Here is a 14,185-nt window from a genome sequence, read left to right as displayed (position 1 = left end):
ATACAAAATTCGCCAAGAAAGTATCTTGTACAGCAAATCAAAAGCAAAAGAAAGGCGAAAGAAACTCCAGACCATTGAAAATAAGCTTAAAATATGCAAAAAGGATTTAGCAGAATCAGCAACACAGGAAAATGTTGCTAAGCTTGAAGCGCTTAAGGCTGAATACGAAAGGGAATACGACTATATTGTAAGAGGCTCGATCATTCGTTCCCGGGCAACATGGTTTGAACAAGGAGAAAGGAACAGCAAGTATTTTCTCAACTTAGAAAATAATAACAAAACAAAGAGCTGAAAACTTCTTCAAGAAAATGGAAAAGAGTGCACAAGCCCCAACACCATTTTAAATGAAATTCACTCTTACTACTTGGAACTTTACGACGAAAAATCGGAAATAGAAATAAACAAATCAACCTGTCCCGTTGTGGGGAATCGTTCTTCTATTCCAACATTAAATGATGATCAGCGCGACCTATGCGAGGGACAGCTGAAATATTCAGAATGCTATAAAGTTCTATCTACATTTGAAAATAATAAAACCCCTGGAAACGACGGGCTTACAATAGAATTTTACAAATTCTTTTGGCCAGAAATTGGTACGCTTCTTGTAGACACATTAAACTATGCTTACTTTCAAGGGGAATTATCGAATACACAAAAGCAAGCCGTAATAACATTAATAGAGAAAAAGGGTAAGGACAGGAGATTGATAAAAAATTGGAGACCAATATCCCTCCTAAATGTAGACATTAAAATTGGGTCAAAAGCCATTGCAAAGAGACTTGAAAAAGTATTGCCGGATATTATTCATTACGATCAAAATGCCTTCGTTAAGGGACAGACTATATTTGACGCAACCCGAACAATAAGTGATGTAATGGATTTTACGAAAGCAAAAGACTACAAAGGTATTATCACTGCTATAGATTTTGAGAAAGCCTTTGACTCTGTAAATTGGAATTTTCTATCAAAATCACTAGAATCGTTTGGTTTTGGAGAGTCTTTCATGGATTAAAACGTTCTACAGTAACATATCAAGCTCTGTGACAAATAATGATTTTTCAACTCCCTCTTTTAACCTCAAAAGGGGTGTCCGCCAAGGCAATCCACTATCGCCATCCCTCTTTATCATAGTGCTTGAACTGCTTGCTATCTCTGTGCGAAATAACAATCAAATAAGAGGTATTAACGTAGATGGAAATGAACTGAAATTAGTTATATTTGCAGATGATATGACATCATTTGTCCGTGACAAGCAGTCACACCTCGCCCTATTCAATACCATTAACCTTTTTAGCACATACTCAGGCTTGTGTATAAATCACGACAAAACGGAAATTATTTTGCTTGGTAATATGGAAATAAAAGCCTCGGAACTAGGTGTAAAGGAGATAAGTAAGGTGGTTAAAATCCTGGGGGTCCACCTCACCCATAATCCATCTTTGTTTTACAAAATGAATTTTGAAACTATCGAGAAATCCCTGAGAGAATCTGTGAAAGGCTGGAGTTGGAGAGGTCTTACTTTGTTAGGAAGAATACAAGTAATCAAGTCATTCGCTATACCAAAAATTTGGTATTGAGCATCTCTTATTTCAACCAAGAAAGACTTCATTAAAAAAATCAATAATCTACTATATTCATTCGTTTGGAAGGGCAAGGACAAAGTTAAGCGAAATGCACTGATAAACTCCCTCGAAAAAGGGGGGTTAAAAATGCCCGACATCGAGTCCATGATTAAAACTCAAAGAGTACTCTGTAATAAGAAATTTCTAGAAACCAGCTCAGCTGGGTGGAAATTTTTCTTGGAGTCTTACCTCAAAAAGGTGGGAGGTAAATTTTTGTTCCAATGTAACTTTGATTTTACAAAGTTACCAATAGCTCTTCCAGACTTCTACAAAGAATGCATTTCAACTTGGTCTTCTTTGAGCAAGGACAACCCTTCCTTGCTTTCAGATATAGTAAATCAGGTCTTATGGAACAACAGGTTTATATGCATTGATTCCAGATCAGTTTATAGTAAAAAGCTTTTTGACGCAGGATTAATAAAAATTGGCAACCTCTATGATGAAAATGGCGAGCTTAATTTGGATAAGGAGCCATGGCGTTCATCTCTCTCACCAGTCGATCGCTTCCTAATTTTCCGTCTCCTCAATGCTTTCCCACAAGAGTGGCGTAGAGAATTGAAACTAAATAGGACTTCTATCTACGGAAACACACAATACCAAAATCTAAATAATTTCTCCCTGTGGGTTGATGGTGAAAAGAAGACTTTATAGAAGCTTTATTCAAAATCATTTTACCAGATTTTCGTCTCTAAGATATCTAGTATACCAACTGCAATGAAGAAATACGACAAAGCATTTAATACAGACACTTTTCATCTTGATTGGGAGAAGATTTATTTACTGCCTTTTAAAACAACTTTGCATACCAAACTAAGGGAGTTTCAATATAAAATACTAAATAGAATCTTATACACAAATGTTATGTTGTTTAAATTTAAGAAAGTAGACTCCCCATTGTGTTATTTTTGCGAAAAGGAGTTAGAGACTTTAGAACATTTGTTATTTTATTGTCCAAGAGTGCATGCTTTCTGGGATGAAGTCACTGTCATGTTAAACTCACAGGGCATTACTTTGAAGTCTCCTGATATTAAAGATATTGTTTTTGGTTTTTTTGACGCGCCAAATCATGACAATGACAGAATCATTCTTAATTATATTGTAATAGAAGGTAAATATTTTATTTATCGCACCAAGCTAAATAAGACTTCTCTATCCTTTAAATCCTTTTTTGAAAGAACGTTTTAGAACGTTTTTCAAATAGAACGTTTTATAGCCAGAAAGAATAATAAACTTGAGATCCATTACAACAAATGGAAACCCCTCCTTCAACTGATAGAACAATAGCTGAACTAATTCATTATTCATACCAATAAACGATACCTCTTTTTTTTTTTTCTTTCTTTCTCTCTTTTCTTTTATTCTCGTAGTCCAGTGTGGTGGTATTTTCTTTGTGTAATAGAGTAGTGTAATGTAAATTTATGCAAGTAGAAATTTGTGATGTATCTTGCATACTTGTAAAAACTGTAAAAACCCAAAAACAAATAAAATACAAAAAAAAAAGAAGAAGAAGGTGCTACTATTAGAGATGAGTTGCCCGTGGATGGCAAACAGGAAACAGAAGGAAGAGGAGAAAACCTCGAAGTACGCACCACTCAGATGGGAGATCCGTCAGCAGTACCCACACTATAAGATTGCACAGTACAACATCATCATCGATGTGCTCGGGGGCATATCAAGAAAGACACTAGATAGTATTAAAGACCTTGTAGGTGTCAGGGCAGATAAGATCTTACTGGATATGCAAAAGGCAGTCATCTCAAGTACCCTTAACATTGCACGGAGTTTCAAAGTTCTCACTGCGTAGGACCTATGAACTGGCCAAACTTTTACCCGTAACTTTTTGGGTTTCTAATATCATTTGAGAATTTCTTTATTTTGCGAATTATTTTATGAAATACGCCCCACTCAGATGGGAGCTGAAGCAGAAGTACCCCGGGTACGAGATTTCACAGTATAACATCATTGTGGACGTACTCGGGGGCTGGTCGACAGACATGGAGGTAGCAGTGAAGGAGCTAGTTGGCAGGCGTTAAAGAGACGTCCTCAAGAAGATGCAAAGGGCATGCCTATCCATCATACTGAACATTGCACGTACTTTTAAGGTTGTGACACATAAGACATTATCTTACCCGTGCTTCGGTTTGTCTCCTGCTCTAGAACTTTGAACATTTAGCATATTTTAGAGTAAATTTGTTTAGTTTATTATATAGATACATATACTTATTTTAACCTTACTTTTTCATTGTACACTACCTTTTAATTCTAGTTTCACTTACCGGAGCACAGACCATGCCTTAGCGCCCTATGTTCCTTCCAACTGTATAGCATACAGATAGTTTTTACTGCTGCATAATCATCATCATCATAATCATAATAATAATCATTTGTTCATTTATCTTTGCCTGAATGTAGCGAAGCGTAATGAAACAAAAGATAAATGGTTTCTTGAATTCCCGAGCACGAGTGCATTTGTCGGCAGTGTGTTTTAAGCGCCGGCGTGAGATTATGGGAAAGAAGTGTGATATGTAAACTAGCAAGTATATATTCGCTGAACAGTAAACAAGTTTCATTGTGGATTTTTACAAGCAGACAGTTAAATTCGTAGCTCGTTCTTCCTATCTCGTCCATATGGCGCGGGGCCGTCGTGGTCGCCCTGCTTCAGTTCGTTCTCATGCTTCGAGAGTCAACCCGGACATTGAAGTCCCTGTTGTCCGGCCGTCCAGGTCAAGAGAACTTCGAAGTTCAGGCCGTCGTAGTTCTCGCTCACATGTTGCAGCTTCAAGCGGTTCTGGTCGTAGTGCTTCGCCTTCGCGAAGGAGTGTCCGCGAGCGTTCGCACTGTAGAAGTCGCTCGGCTTCTCGCAGCCCTGAGCCCCCAACGTGGGCGAAGGAAATCTTAAAGGCCTTGGAGACGAAAACGCAAGAGGTCAAGGTTGTCAGAGAACAGCTCGACTCATTAAAACGCAAGTCTGTGGAGGAGGAGCCCGAGTTCAAATATAAGAGTAACAAGAAACAGTTCAAGTTCAACTCTGACGTCAAGGATAAGTTCAACCAGATTTTAGAGAGGGCTGGGGCGGATGACACCATCACTAAGATTGCCAACGAAGGTATGTCACTCCTTGATAAGAGAAATAAGCTTATTTCTATTGCTGACCGGGATGGCTGGGACGTGGTAGAATATTTTGAGGCAGACCCCCTCACTAAAAATGATGAAGAGGAAAAGAAACTTTGTGTCGCGCGCAAGGAAGCAGAGAGGTCTCGGGAGAAACGAAATCGAAAAAATTGTCTGAGAAGCAAAATGGGAACTCGTTTTAAGTCTCAGTCTACGTCTTCCAAAAGCGGCCCCGGTGCTAACTTTGGCCCATCACATAGAATCGTGGATTTCCGCCCAGATGTCGGTCAGCTTTTGGTTAATCCTCTACCGGAGAAAAAAGCTTCTGTTTATTGCTGCTTTGGTTGTGGCAAAGCGGGCCATTTTATCAAGGATTGTAAAGTGTCCTCTTCCGCTAAGTGACTAGCTGACTCTGATTTTGACGAATTTTCGGATCGCGGCGAGGCTGAACTTGACACGGGTGTTTCCTCAGTATTTTGGATTCGAGGCCGCTTGCGCAAGTTTTTGCATGTTTGGCGTTCTAATGGGGCCTCTTCTTTTGTTCTTAGTGTTATTGAAAGCGGTTATAAGTTACCATTTGTTTCAATTCCATTGAGGTATTTCTTTAGTAATCATAAAAGCGCTGTTGATAATAGAGCTTTTGTTTGTGAAGCTATCGAGCTATTGTTGTTGACGGGTAGTGCGGTGAAAGTCAAGCGTGACCAAGTTCATGTTTGCAGTCCCTTAGGTGTAGTTCCTAAAAAGAATGGCAAATGTCGATTGATTCTCGACCTTCGCTTTCTTAACAAGCACCTAGCCAAGCGTAAGTTTAAGTTTGAGGACCTTCGAGTCGTGGCGGAAATTCTTCAGCCAGGTGATTGGTTTTTTACTTTCGATCTTCGTAATGGCTACCATCATGTTGACATTTTTCAAGAGCATTGGAAGTATTTGGCTTTTTCGTTTACTTTGGATGGTAAGCCACGCTATTTTTTGTTTTGTTCGCTTCCTTTTGGTTTAAGCATGTCTCCTTACGTTTTCACCAAATTGTTAAGACCAGTTGTTTCACACTGGCGGTCACAAGGCATTAGGATTTCTGTCTATTTGGACGACGGTATCGGCACCGATTCAAGTAAAGATTCGTGTTCTCAGGAAGCGCAACTTGTGCGAGGCGATCTTTATCGCCTTGGCCTGCTAGTGAATGAGAAGAGCAATTTTGAACCGTGCCAAAAAGGGGAGCACTTAGGCTTTATTTTGGACCTTACCAAAGGAGAATTTAGTATCCCACCAGGCAAGATTGATCACCTGTTTAATCTGATTTCACTGCTTCTTGACGATGTTTCACCCACGGCTAGGGATGTGTCTCATATTACGGGTACCCTTATTTCCATGGAGCTCGCTTTAGGTCCAATTGTGCGTTTGCGCACCCGAGCCTTGTACGCAGTCCTTAATAGCGTTCATTGCCTTAGCTTCAAGGTGGCTTTAACGCGTGAAGCTGTAGAGGAACTTTATTTTTGGAGAGACAATTTCTTTCGTTTGTGCGGCAAACCAATCTGGAGGCCCTTCCCAAAGATAGAGCTTTTGTCTTATTCGGATGCCAGCAATGTGGGTTGGGCGGGATTTATTGTTCAATTCGGTACGCACATCGCTAGAGGGAACTGGTTGGGTTCCGAGGCCCTATGCAGCTCTTCTTTCCACGAGATTCGTGCAATAAGATTTGTTCTTCAGTCGTTTTCCGGTCTTTTGGCGGGTAAGGAGTGCAAGCATAGATCTGACAATCAGAGCGTCTGCAGTATTTTGTCCGTCGGCAGTAGTAAGCCTCATTTGCAAAAAAAAGCCGTTGCCATTTACAGTTTGTGCCATGAAGCCGGTATTCGCTTTTCTGCGGAGTGGATACCTCGCTACTTTAATTTCAAAGCTGATTATTGGTCGAAAGTTGTTGACACCGATGATTGGATGCTCAACCCTGTCCATTTTCGCCAGTTGGATATTCTGTGGGGACCCCACACTGTAGATCTTTTGCGAGTCATAATTCTTTCCAGTTGCCCAGGTTTTGTTCTCGGTGGTGGTGTCCTGGCACCGAAACTGTTGATGCTTTTACCGTCAGCTGGGGAGGGGAAAACAATTCGCCGGTAACAAAACGAAAAAGGGCCTGGGACTGAAACTGCGATTGCAAAGCATGCATGGATTGTTTGGCTGGACAGAAATCAAAATGGCGTCCATTGCGAATGATAGTAAGCTCTCAGAAACTAAAGAAGAAGGCTTTATTTTAACTGAAGACGATATACCTGGGGCTGTTTTGCCAAACAGAAATGTAGAGGCATCCAGTGTGGTACAGCTAAAGCGCTGGCTGATTTGTAGGGGAGCGAAAACAAGTGGTAAAAAGTCAGCTTTAGTCAGCAGGTAAAGGGTCAAATTCAGCTTTTTCGTAACTCTTTCTTTTGCTTACATAGAAATCATTAATATTTCTGATGGAAAACATATTCACTTAAAGATTTTATACATTAAATCGTCTGCTTAGAACTCCATTAACATTATTTAAAATCGTTTTGCATAGGGTAAAACACTATGTAGAAAATGGCCTTGACAAGAAATATCTTAGAGACCCCGACAATGGCGCTAATATTATGAAGAAAAAAGCAGATCTTGGTTTGCTTGATAAGAAAGAGCCTCAAACAAATGGAAAATTTCCAAAAGAAGGTTTCAACTCTGATCTCAATGCTCTCCCTAAAGTATCATTTGGAACCATCTGGCGTTACATGATCGACTCAGTTGACTCAAAAAAACAACTCTCAACTGCTAAACCTCTTGTAAAGGGGTTCAATTTTATAAGTCTGGGAACGTACATTCTATTCACCATTTAAGGAAAGTGGGAAGCACTTTATAAAGAGCCAAGTTCTCCCATCAATGAAAAAGAACTTAATATACCAATGTCAAATAGTAATGTCAAGTATTGGAGGAGTACTCAAAGCATATTGTGGTTGCCCAGCAGGAATAGACGGAAGATGTAATCATGTGTCTGCAACTCTCTTTGCCTTGGATGAATATTGCAAAGAAAGAGAAAAGATCTCCATAGAATCATGTACCTCTAAACCATGTAAATGGAATATCCCAAGGAAACGAAAAGGTCCTGTATCACCAATCTCAGCCATGTCATTTCATAAACATGACTACAGCAAACAAATTAAGACTGACAGAACACCAAATATCAAGAAAGGGAAAGATGTTCGAGCTATACATCAGAGAGAGTGGTCAGATGCCAAAGTGAACAATATGTTACAAACTATCAAAGACTATCAAACCAAAAGTGGTAACATTGTTGGCTGGAGTCACATACTGCCACAAGAGGTTAAAGAAGAAGACACCATTGTTTCGCCGCTGAAAGTCCTTCCACCATCCCTAAGGGAAATAAGTGAAAAATGCAAAGAAATTGAGAAAAAGTTGAATCTAGAGGAAAAGGAAATTACCAAAGTTGAGCAAAAGACTAGAGGACAATCAAAGGACAAGCTTTGGAATTATCACAGAAAGTGTAGAATAACAGCTTCGAAATGTTACCGGGTTGCCTCTTTGAAGCCCACTACATCACCAACAAAGGCACTTGCAGATGTCTTACAGTATAATAAACAGTATCAGAGTTTTGCAATGAATCAGGGTTTAGAGAAAGAAGAAGAAATTGAAAGATTTTATGTTACATCTAAGCATAACTCAGGCTACAGGAATCTTTCAGTTGAGCCATGTGGGCTTTTTATAAGCCAAAGCCATGGTTTCTTAGCAGCCACCCCTGATGGTCTAGTGTCAGATCCTCATGTTTCCCAACCACTTGGACTTCTTGAAATGAAATTGATACAGTTAAATGACAGTGAGAGTCTTAGACAAGGTCTGCTTCAAAGAAGAATATGTAAGGACTGTGGTGACAACCATCTAAAGATGAACACTGGACATAAGTATTTCTATCAAATACAACAACAGATGTTTGTAACCCAGCGTAAATGGACAGATTTTGTAGTCAAGGGATCAACAGGAAATGAGCTATACATTGAGCGAGTCAACTTCAACTCTGAGTTTTGGGAAAGTGTTCTTCCTCAACTTTGCAATTTCTTTCAACAACAAGTTTTACCAGAGATGTCATATCCTCGAGTCAAATATGGGTTAGCAAGATGTCAGTTGAGATTTGAATAGACTGTGCCTAAATTGATTTAAATGAATTCATTTAGAACAGTGTAAAAGAAAACCTTGCAGTCTTGAATATAAGTTGCACAATTTTAATTATCTTGGACATAATGGGTCTACATGTAGTGTAACCTTTAAAAAGGCTAAAATACTAACAAAAATAACAGGCACTATTTATTGAAATAAGTGGCTTTTAAATACCTGTGCAGTTATTGTAATTTCAAAGTTTAATAAACCACAATAGTTGTCACTGGACAAAAGAATACAAAAGAGGCAAAGTATAATATATTTAGTTATAGTTAAAGTTAATGCATCAAAGTGTAGACTGCACATGTGTGGAAAACAATTTAAAGATTTATCAGATCAAAACGTCAAGCAAATATATTATCATGTAATGTATTATATTCTGCAGCTTTTGTTCATTTTTAGAATAAATAGTTTTGTTTCATTTTGCTTTGTGCTCAATCCTGAACAGTTTAATGACAGTACCATATATTTAAAGTGGTCTCTGTCAATTGCATTTGTTTTATAGCAAGACTAAAAACTATTCTGGTCCAGTGATATCATTAATTTGTCACTACATACTAAATATTTGTCAATCACTATTTAATATCATTTCAAAGTTCGTGTTTTTGCTCTATCTTACACCTTGGGTGCATTTCATTATAAGAGTGAAACATGCACTAATTTGCACAATTTTGCTTTCAAAGTGTTTCACACATCAACAATGAAATGCACTCTACCATGAACATGTACAAAATCTAATTAGTCTATTAAGGGAGGAAGAAAATTTGATAGAGCAGCCACCACAATTAATATATCAGAGGCAACAGGTGACATTGAAATAGGAATTTTACAATCAAAAATATGCCAGTTTTTAATACGTCCCATTAACCTTTCCACGTGGACACGGAGACTTGCAATTGTTTTATTATGTTCTGTTTCTTTGGTAGAAAATTGCTTTTTGTCTTTTAGAAAATTAGGTTTAACTAGCACAACTCCAACTGATGCTAACTCATCTTGACAATTAAACCCCTTATCAGCCATTACCTCGTCACCTCTTTTAAGTTTGCCAAGAAAGCCACTTTGCATTGTTATTTCTAGATCAGAAGTACTTCCTGGAAATAGTTCACTAACAAAACAGACAACTCCACTTGGTGTGATTCCTAATAAAGCTTTCATTGTGTTAGTGCTCTTATAGGATGAATAGCAGGCAGATTGGGCATCGAGTGACGATGGCTTTTCCATCTGGAACTCAGTGCAGTCTACAATGACAACAGTGTCAGGACAGATTTCTTTGAAGACTTTCGGCATATGAAATTTCAAAACATCATCAGGTGGTATCTGTATAAGCGGCTCGAACTCTGACCTCAAAAATCTCAGCCATGAGTTAGTTATCCTTGAAACAGACATGTGAGAAACATTAAACCTATGGCCCAAGTCTCTCTCAAACAATCCCAGTCATATTCGCACCAAAGTCATTATGAATTCCTGGAATGTTGATAGTGCTCTAGGTCTGCCAGGTTGTTTTGTACTTTCTAAGTCACAGTATATTCTTTCATAATTGTAGCTTATATTCTTAGCTGAGTCTTTCACTAGGTTGTAACACATCATTAACATTTCATAATCAGAGAGTCCAGTGTAGAATGCAATGTCATCAGGATTATCTTTGTACTTCTCAATATTAAAAACTTCACTATTACTTGAAATAAAGTTCAAATGTTTGTTTTCTTTTGTTCACTGGTCACATTTATCTCTCAATTGTTTGTTTTCCTCCTTGAGTTTAGATACCTCATTCAATACCTCTTCCAATGATGCCAAATCTATGTCAGTTTGAGTGTGTTTAGAAAGATATTGATGTTGTTCTTCTCGAAAATTATTCTGTATTTCCTCAGGTTGAACTTCTCTCGTATAGTATGGATCCTCGTGCAGTGATTCAGTCGAGGTCGGTGTTGTTTGGGTTACAATGTTGGCATTGTTGTCAGAGTAACTGCTGTCAGTATCAGTAGTAGATACAACAACTGATGCGACTTTCCTTTTCTTTGGCACAAAGTCATGCTTAAAGATTTCTCTCCTTGATTTTCTCTCTTTTGTTCATGGAAATATTGTTGGCAGATGATTTCTGCTGAGTTTTTGGCCACCTTTGAAGTGTTCAGAACAGATTCTCGTTTGGGAAGAATCCAGCTTTAGCGATTCGTTTCTAAGCGATACTTTGTAGTATTTCCGAGCCTTTTCGCACTTGGGAATCCTGTAATATTCCAGATTTGGTTTGTTTCTAAAGTTGTTGGTACACTGGGGCACACAACAGCTAAAATGATGTGGCATTTTCCTTCAAAACAGCTTTGAATTAGTCTCTTTTGAACAGGATAAATTACAACACATGTATGTCAACATGTCTTCCTGTCCAGCCAATCAATCAATGCATGCTTTGCGATCGACATTCGGTCCCAGGCCCTTTTTCGTTTTGTTACCGGCGAATTGGTTGGTCCCCCCAGTGTTCCTTATTCCCAGGGTTATCAATCACATGAAGCTGGGTAGAGAGCAGGGCACTCTCATTATCCCCTTTTGGCAGTCTGCTCATTGGTGGCCGTTGGTGTCTCCAAGCCCCGGGGATTTCCACCCTTTTGTTCTTGACTGGCAGGAGATTCCTTTACATGAATCTACTTTTCTCCCTGGTTCCGCAGCCGTGGATCTTTTCGGGCATGGTATTCCCTCGTGTAGAGTATTTGCTTTGAGAATTGTGTTTCCTTAGCTTTGCTGTAGAACGTTTTTTCGGGTATTAGATGAGTACCTTGAACGAGTTGTTCATCCTAATTATTTGTTTTTGTTCTATCTGAGCCTCTTTGGCCTAGGTGTGGGCCTTTGCTCTTTTGCAAGTCAGTGGACTTGGAACTGTACTAGTACGCATGAGTTGTGCAGCTGAAGCAAGCCGAGAGGGCACTGCCGACACAGTAGTGTGTTCGTTTTTAGAGTCAAGTGGACTCCTCTATCCTTTGTGTGAATTTGCTTACCAGTTGACGCCGAGTGGACCAAGCCTCCTTGTGCTGGAGTGTGTGCTGGTGCTGTGTTTACTTGCCATGTGGGCAGTTTCTCGTAGCAGACGATGTGTTTCTTGCGCGTTTAGTGTTCTGTAGCGATTGGATGTTGTTCCTGTCTTTAGAATGCCATGTTTTGGACATTGTTGATTTTCATTTTAGGCTTGTCGCCTTACCAACGGAGCAACGCGGAGATTCAGAGGCTTGTAGAACTGTTAAAGACTGTCATACTTAATGACTGTGCCGTTTCAACCGTGTCTTCGTATGCAGGGGCAGCCAATCGATGGATTGACTGGTGCAAGTGTCCAGTGAAACTGTTAGAGTTATTCCTTGAGCGCGGAGAGCATCAACCATCTCAGTCTTTATTTTGTCTCTGCCAGAAATTGGGTGCCGGGTACAAGCTGCGACAAGCTGCTCTGTCATATTCTCGGGCACGGGAACAGTTTCGTCAAATGATTTCCGAACTTGGTTTGGACTCGAACAAATTTGGTTTACATAGCCTTCGTTCAGGTGGTGCTTCCCAAGCAGCATGCAGTGGAGTTTCTGGGAGAGTATGGCATAGACATGGTGGTTGGCGCAGTATCCAAGCCGCAGATGGTTATGTCGATGAATCTTTGGAAAATACCCTTGTGGTGTCTAGAAATTTGGCTCTTTAATTTTCAGTATGTGATTTGCTTGATAAACATTGCGCGAGTTGTGTTGTTTGTTGCAGTATGGAGGGATTTACATTTGCCCAATTAATTCTGATGGCCTAACGTTGCTCGATGACACAGAATCCTTGCCGCAGGTGGATATGCTTAACAATTTTTGGACAGTACCCTTATGGTATCCAAGCGATTAGCTGTCTATTATACTGTAAATATGTTTGCTTAATGAACATTGCCTTATATTGTATCCTTATATGCTTTTGCCACTGATTGTGAATTGTCTGCTTATCCCGCACCGCATTTCTGGTTGTCAGTTTTTTGGGTGCGGGGAATTCAAGAATTGTTCATTTATCTTTGCCTGAATGTAGCGAAGCGTAATGAAACAAAAGATAAATGGTTTTTTGAATTCCCGAGCACGAGTACATTTGTCGGCAGTGTGTTTTAAGTGCCGGCGTGAGATTATGGGAAAGAAGTGTGATATGTAAACTAGCAAGTATATATTTGCTGAACAGTAAACAAGTTTCATTGTGGATTTTTACAAGCGGACAGTTAAATTTTGTTCTTTTTTATTTTTTGGTTGGAATCCTGTAATCCATTTCCTCGTAACGATTTTTAGTTGTGCTTTCCTGATGATTGACAGTCATTATAAGTGGTTTTGTTTACTCAATTTACTTTGGCCGCGTCGAACGTATAGAGTTTGTTTAATTTTTTGGTGTCTAAACAGTGTAAACAGTTGTTTTTGTCTTGTGATTAGTTGGTTAGTTCAATAAATGGGCTAAGAATTGTCTGCTTATCCTGCACCGCATTTCTGGTTGTCAGTTTTTTGGGTGCGGGGAATTCAAGAAAATCATAATAATAATAATAAATCTGGGATGTACCAGTATTTGCAGGAAATACGGAAGTAAGAGCCAACGGAATAGATGTCAGGATAGTTGAAAAGGAGACAGAAACAGTAAAGATCATAAAGATGAGTTGCCCCTGGATAGAAAACAGGAAGCAGAAGAATCAAGAAAAGACCACCAAATATGCACCCTTAAGATGGGAACTCAAACAACAGCACAAGGGCTACACCATCAAGCAATATAACATCATTATAGACGTTTTAGGAGGATATTCGTCAGAAACGAGAGCGAATGTTATACTACTTCTTGGCAAGACAAAAGCTGACAAGACCTTATTTAACATGCAAAAGGCAGTAATATCAAGTACACTGAACATTACCAGATCATTTAAAGTACTTTCATAATAGTTCATTTCAACAAATAAATCCTTATAAAAACATATCATATTAATCAAGTTTTTTAATATTTTTATGAAAAGTCTTATTAGCTAATTACTTAAATATAAACATTTTTATATCTTTTAATATTTTAAGAATTTCAAAAATTTTTTGTTTTTGTTTTTGTTTTGTTTTGTTTTGTTTTGTTTTGTTTTTGATGGACAAAAGCAAACAGTTATGGACACTAATTTTTTAATGAATATAAACAAATTAGATTTATAGTTTTAGATTTGTAAATATATATTTATAGGTTTTGTTTTCTCGGCCACAGCTGACCTGCCCGACTTTAAGTAATCATGCCTAGGCATACTTAACTATACACTGCCACATAATAATAATAGTAAT

The 14,185-nt window shown here is 38.7% G+C and overlaps 1 protein-coding gene and 3 pseudogenes across 1 annotated transcript; 3 read left to right on the top strand and 1 right to left on the bottom strand.

Moving 5' to 3' along the window:
• The window catches only part of LOC131797145 (uncharacterized), a 6,602-nt pseudogene extending 2,815 nt beyond the window's left edge, over positions 1 to 3,787 (top strand).
• A 1,945-nt stretch (positions 3,788 to 5,732) lies between these two features.
• Positions 5,733 to 6,845, top strand: LOC131797144 (uncharacterized). Its single transcript, XM_059114767.2, has one exon. It carries the CDS (start codon positions 5,733 to 5,735, stop codon positions 6,843 to 6,845), a length of 1,113 nt encoding a protein of 370 aa, XP_058970750.2.
• Positions 6,846 to 6,888: 43 nt separating this feature from the next.
• LOC131769868 (uncharacterized) lies at positions 6,889 to 9,292 on the top strand (annotated as a pseudogene).
• A 6-nt stretch (positions 9,293 to 9,298) lies between these two features.
• LOC131774262 (uncharacterized) lies at positions 9,299 to 10,361 on the bottom strand (annotated as a pseudogene).
• Positions 10,362 to 14,185: the final 3,824 nt, after the last annotated feature.

This window comes from Pocillopora verrucosa, chromosome 14, assembly GCF_036669915.1.
Source record: "Pocillopora verrucosa isolate sample1 chromosome 14, ASM3666991v2, whole genome shotgun sequence".
Taxonomy (NCBI): Eukaryota; Metazoa; Cnidaria; class Anthozoa; order Scleractinia; family Pocilloporidae; genus Pocillopora; species Pocillopora verrucosa.
The sequence above is the reverse complement of the archived record's forward strand: the minus strand, read 5'-3'. Positions and strand labels throughout refer to the sequence as shown.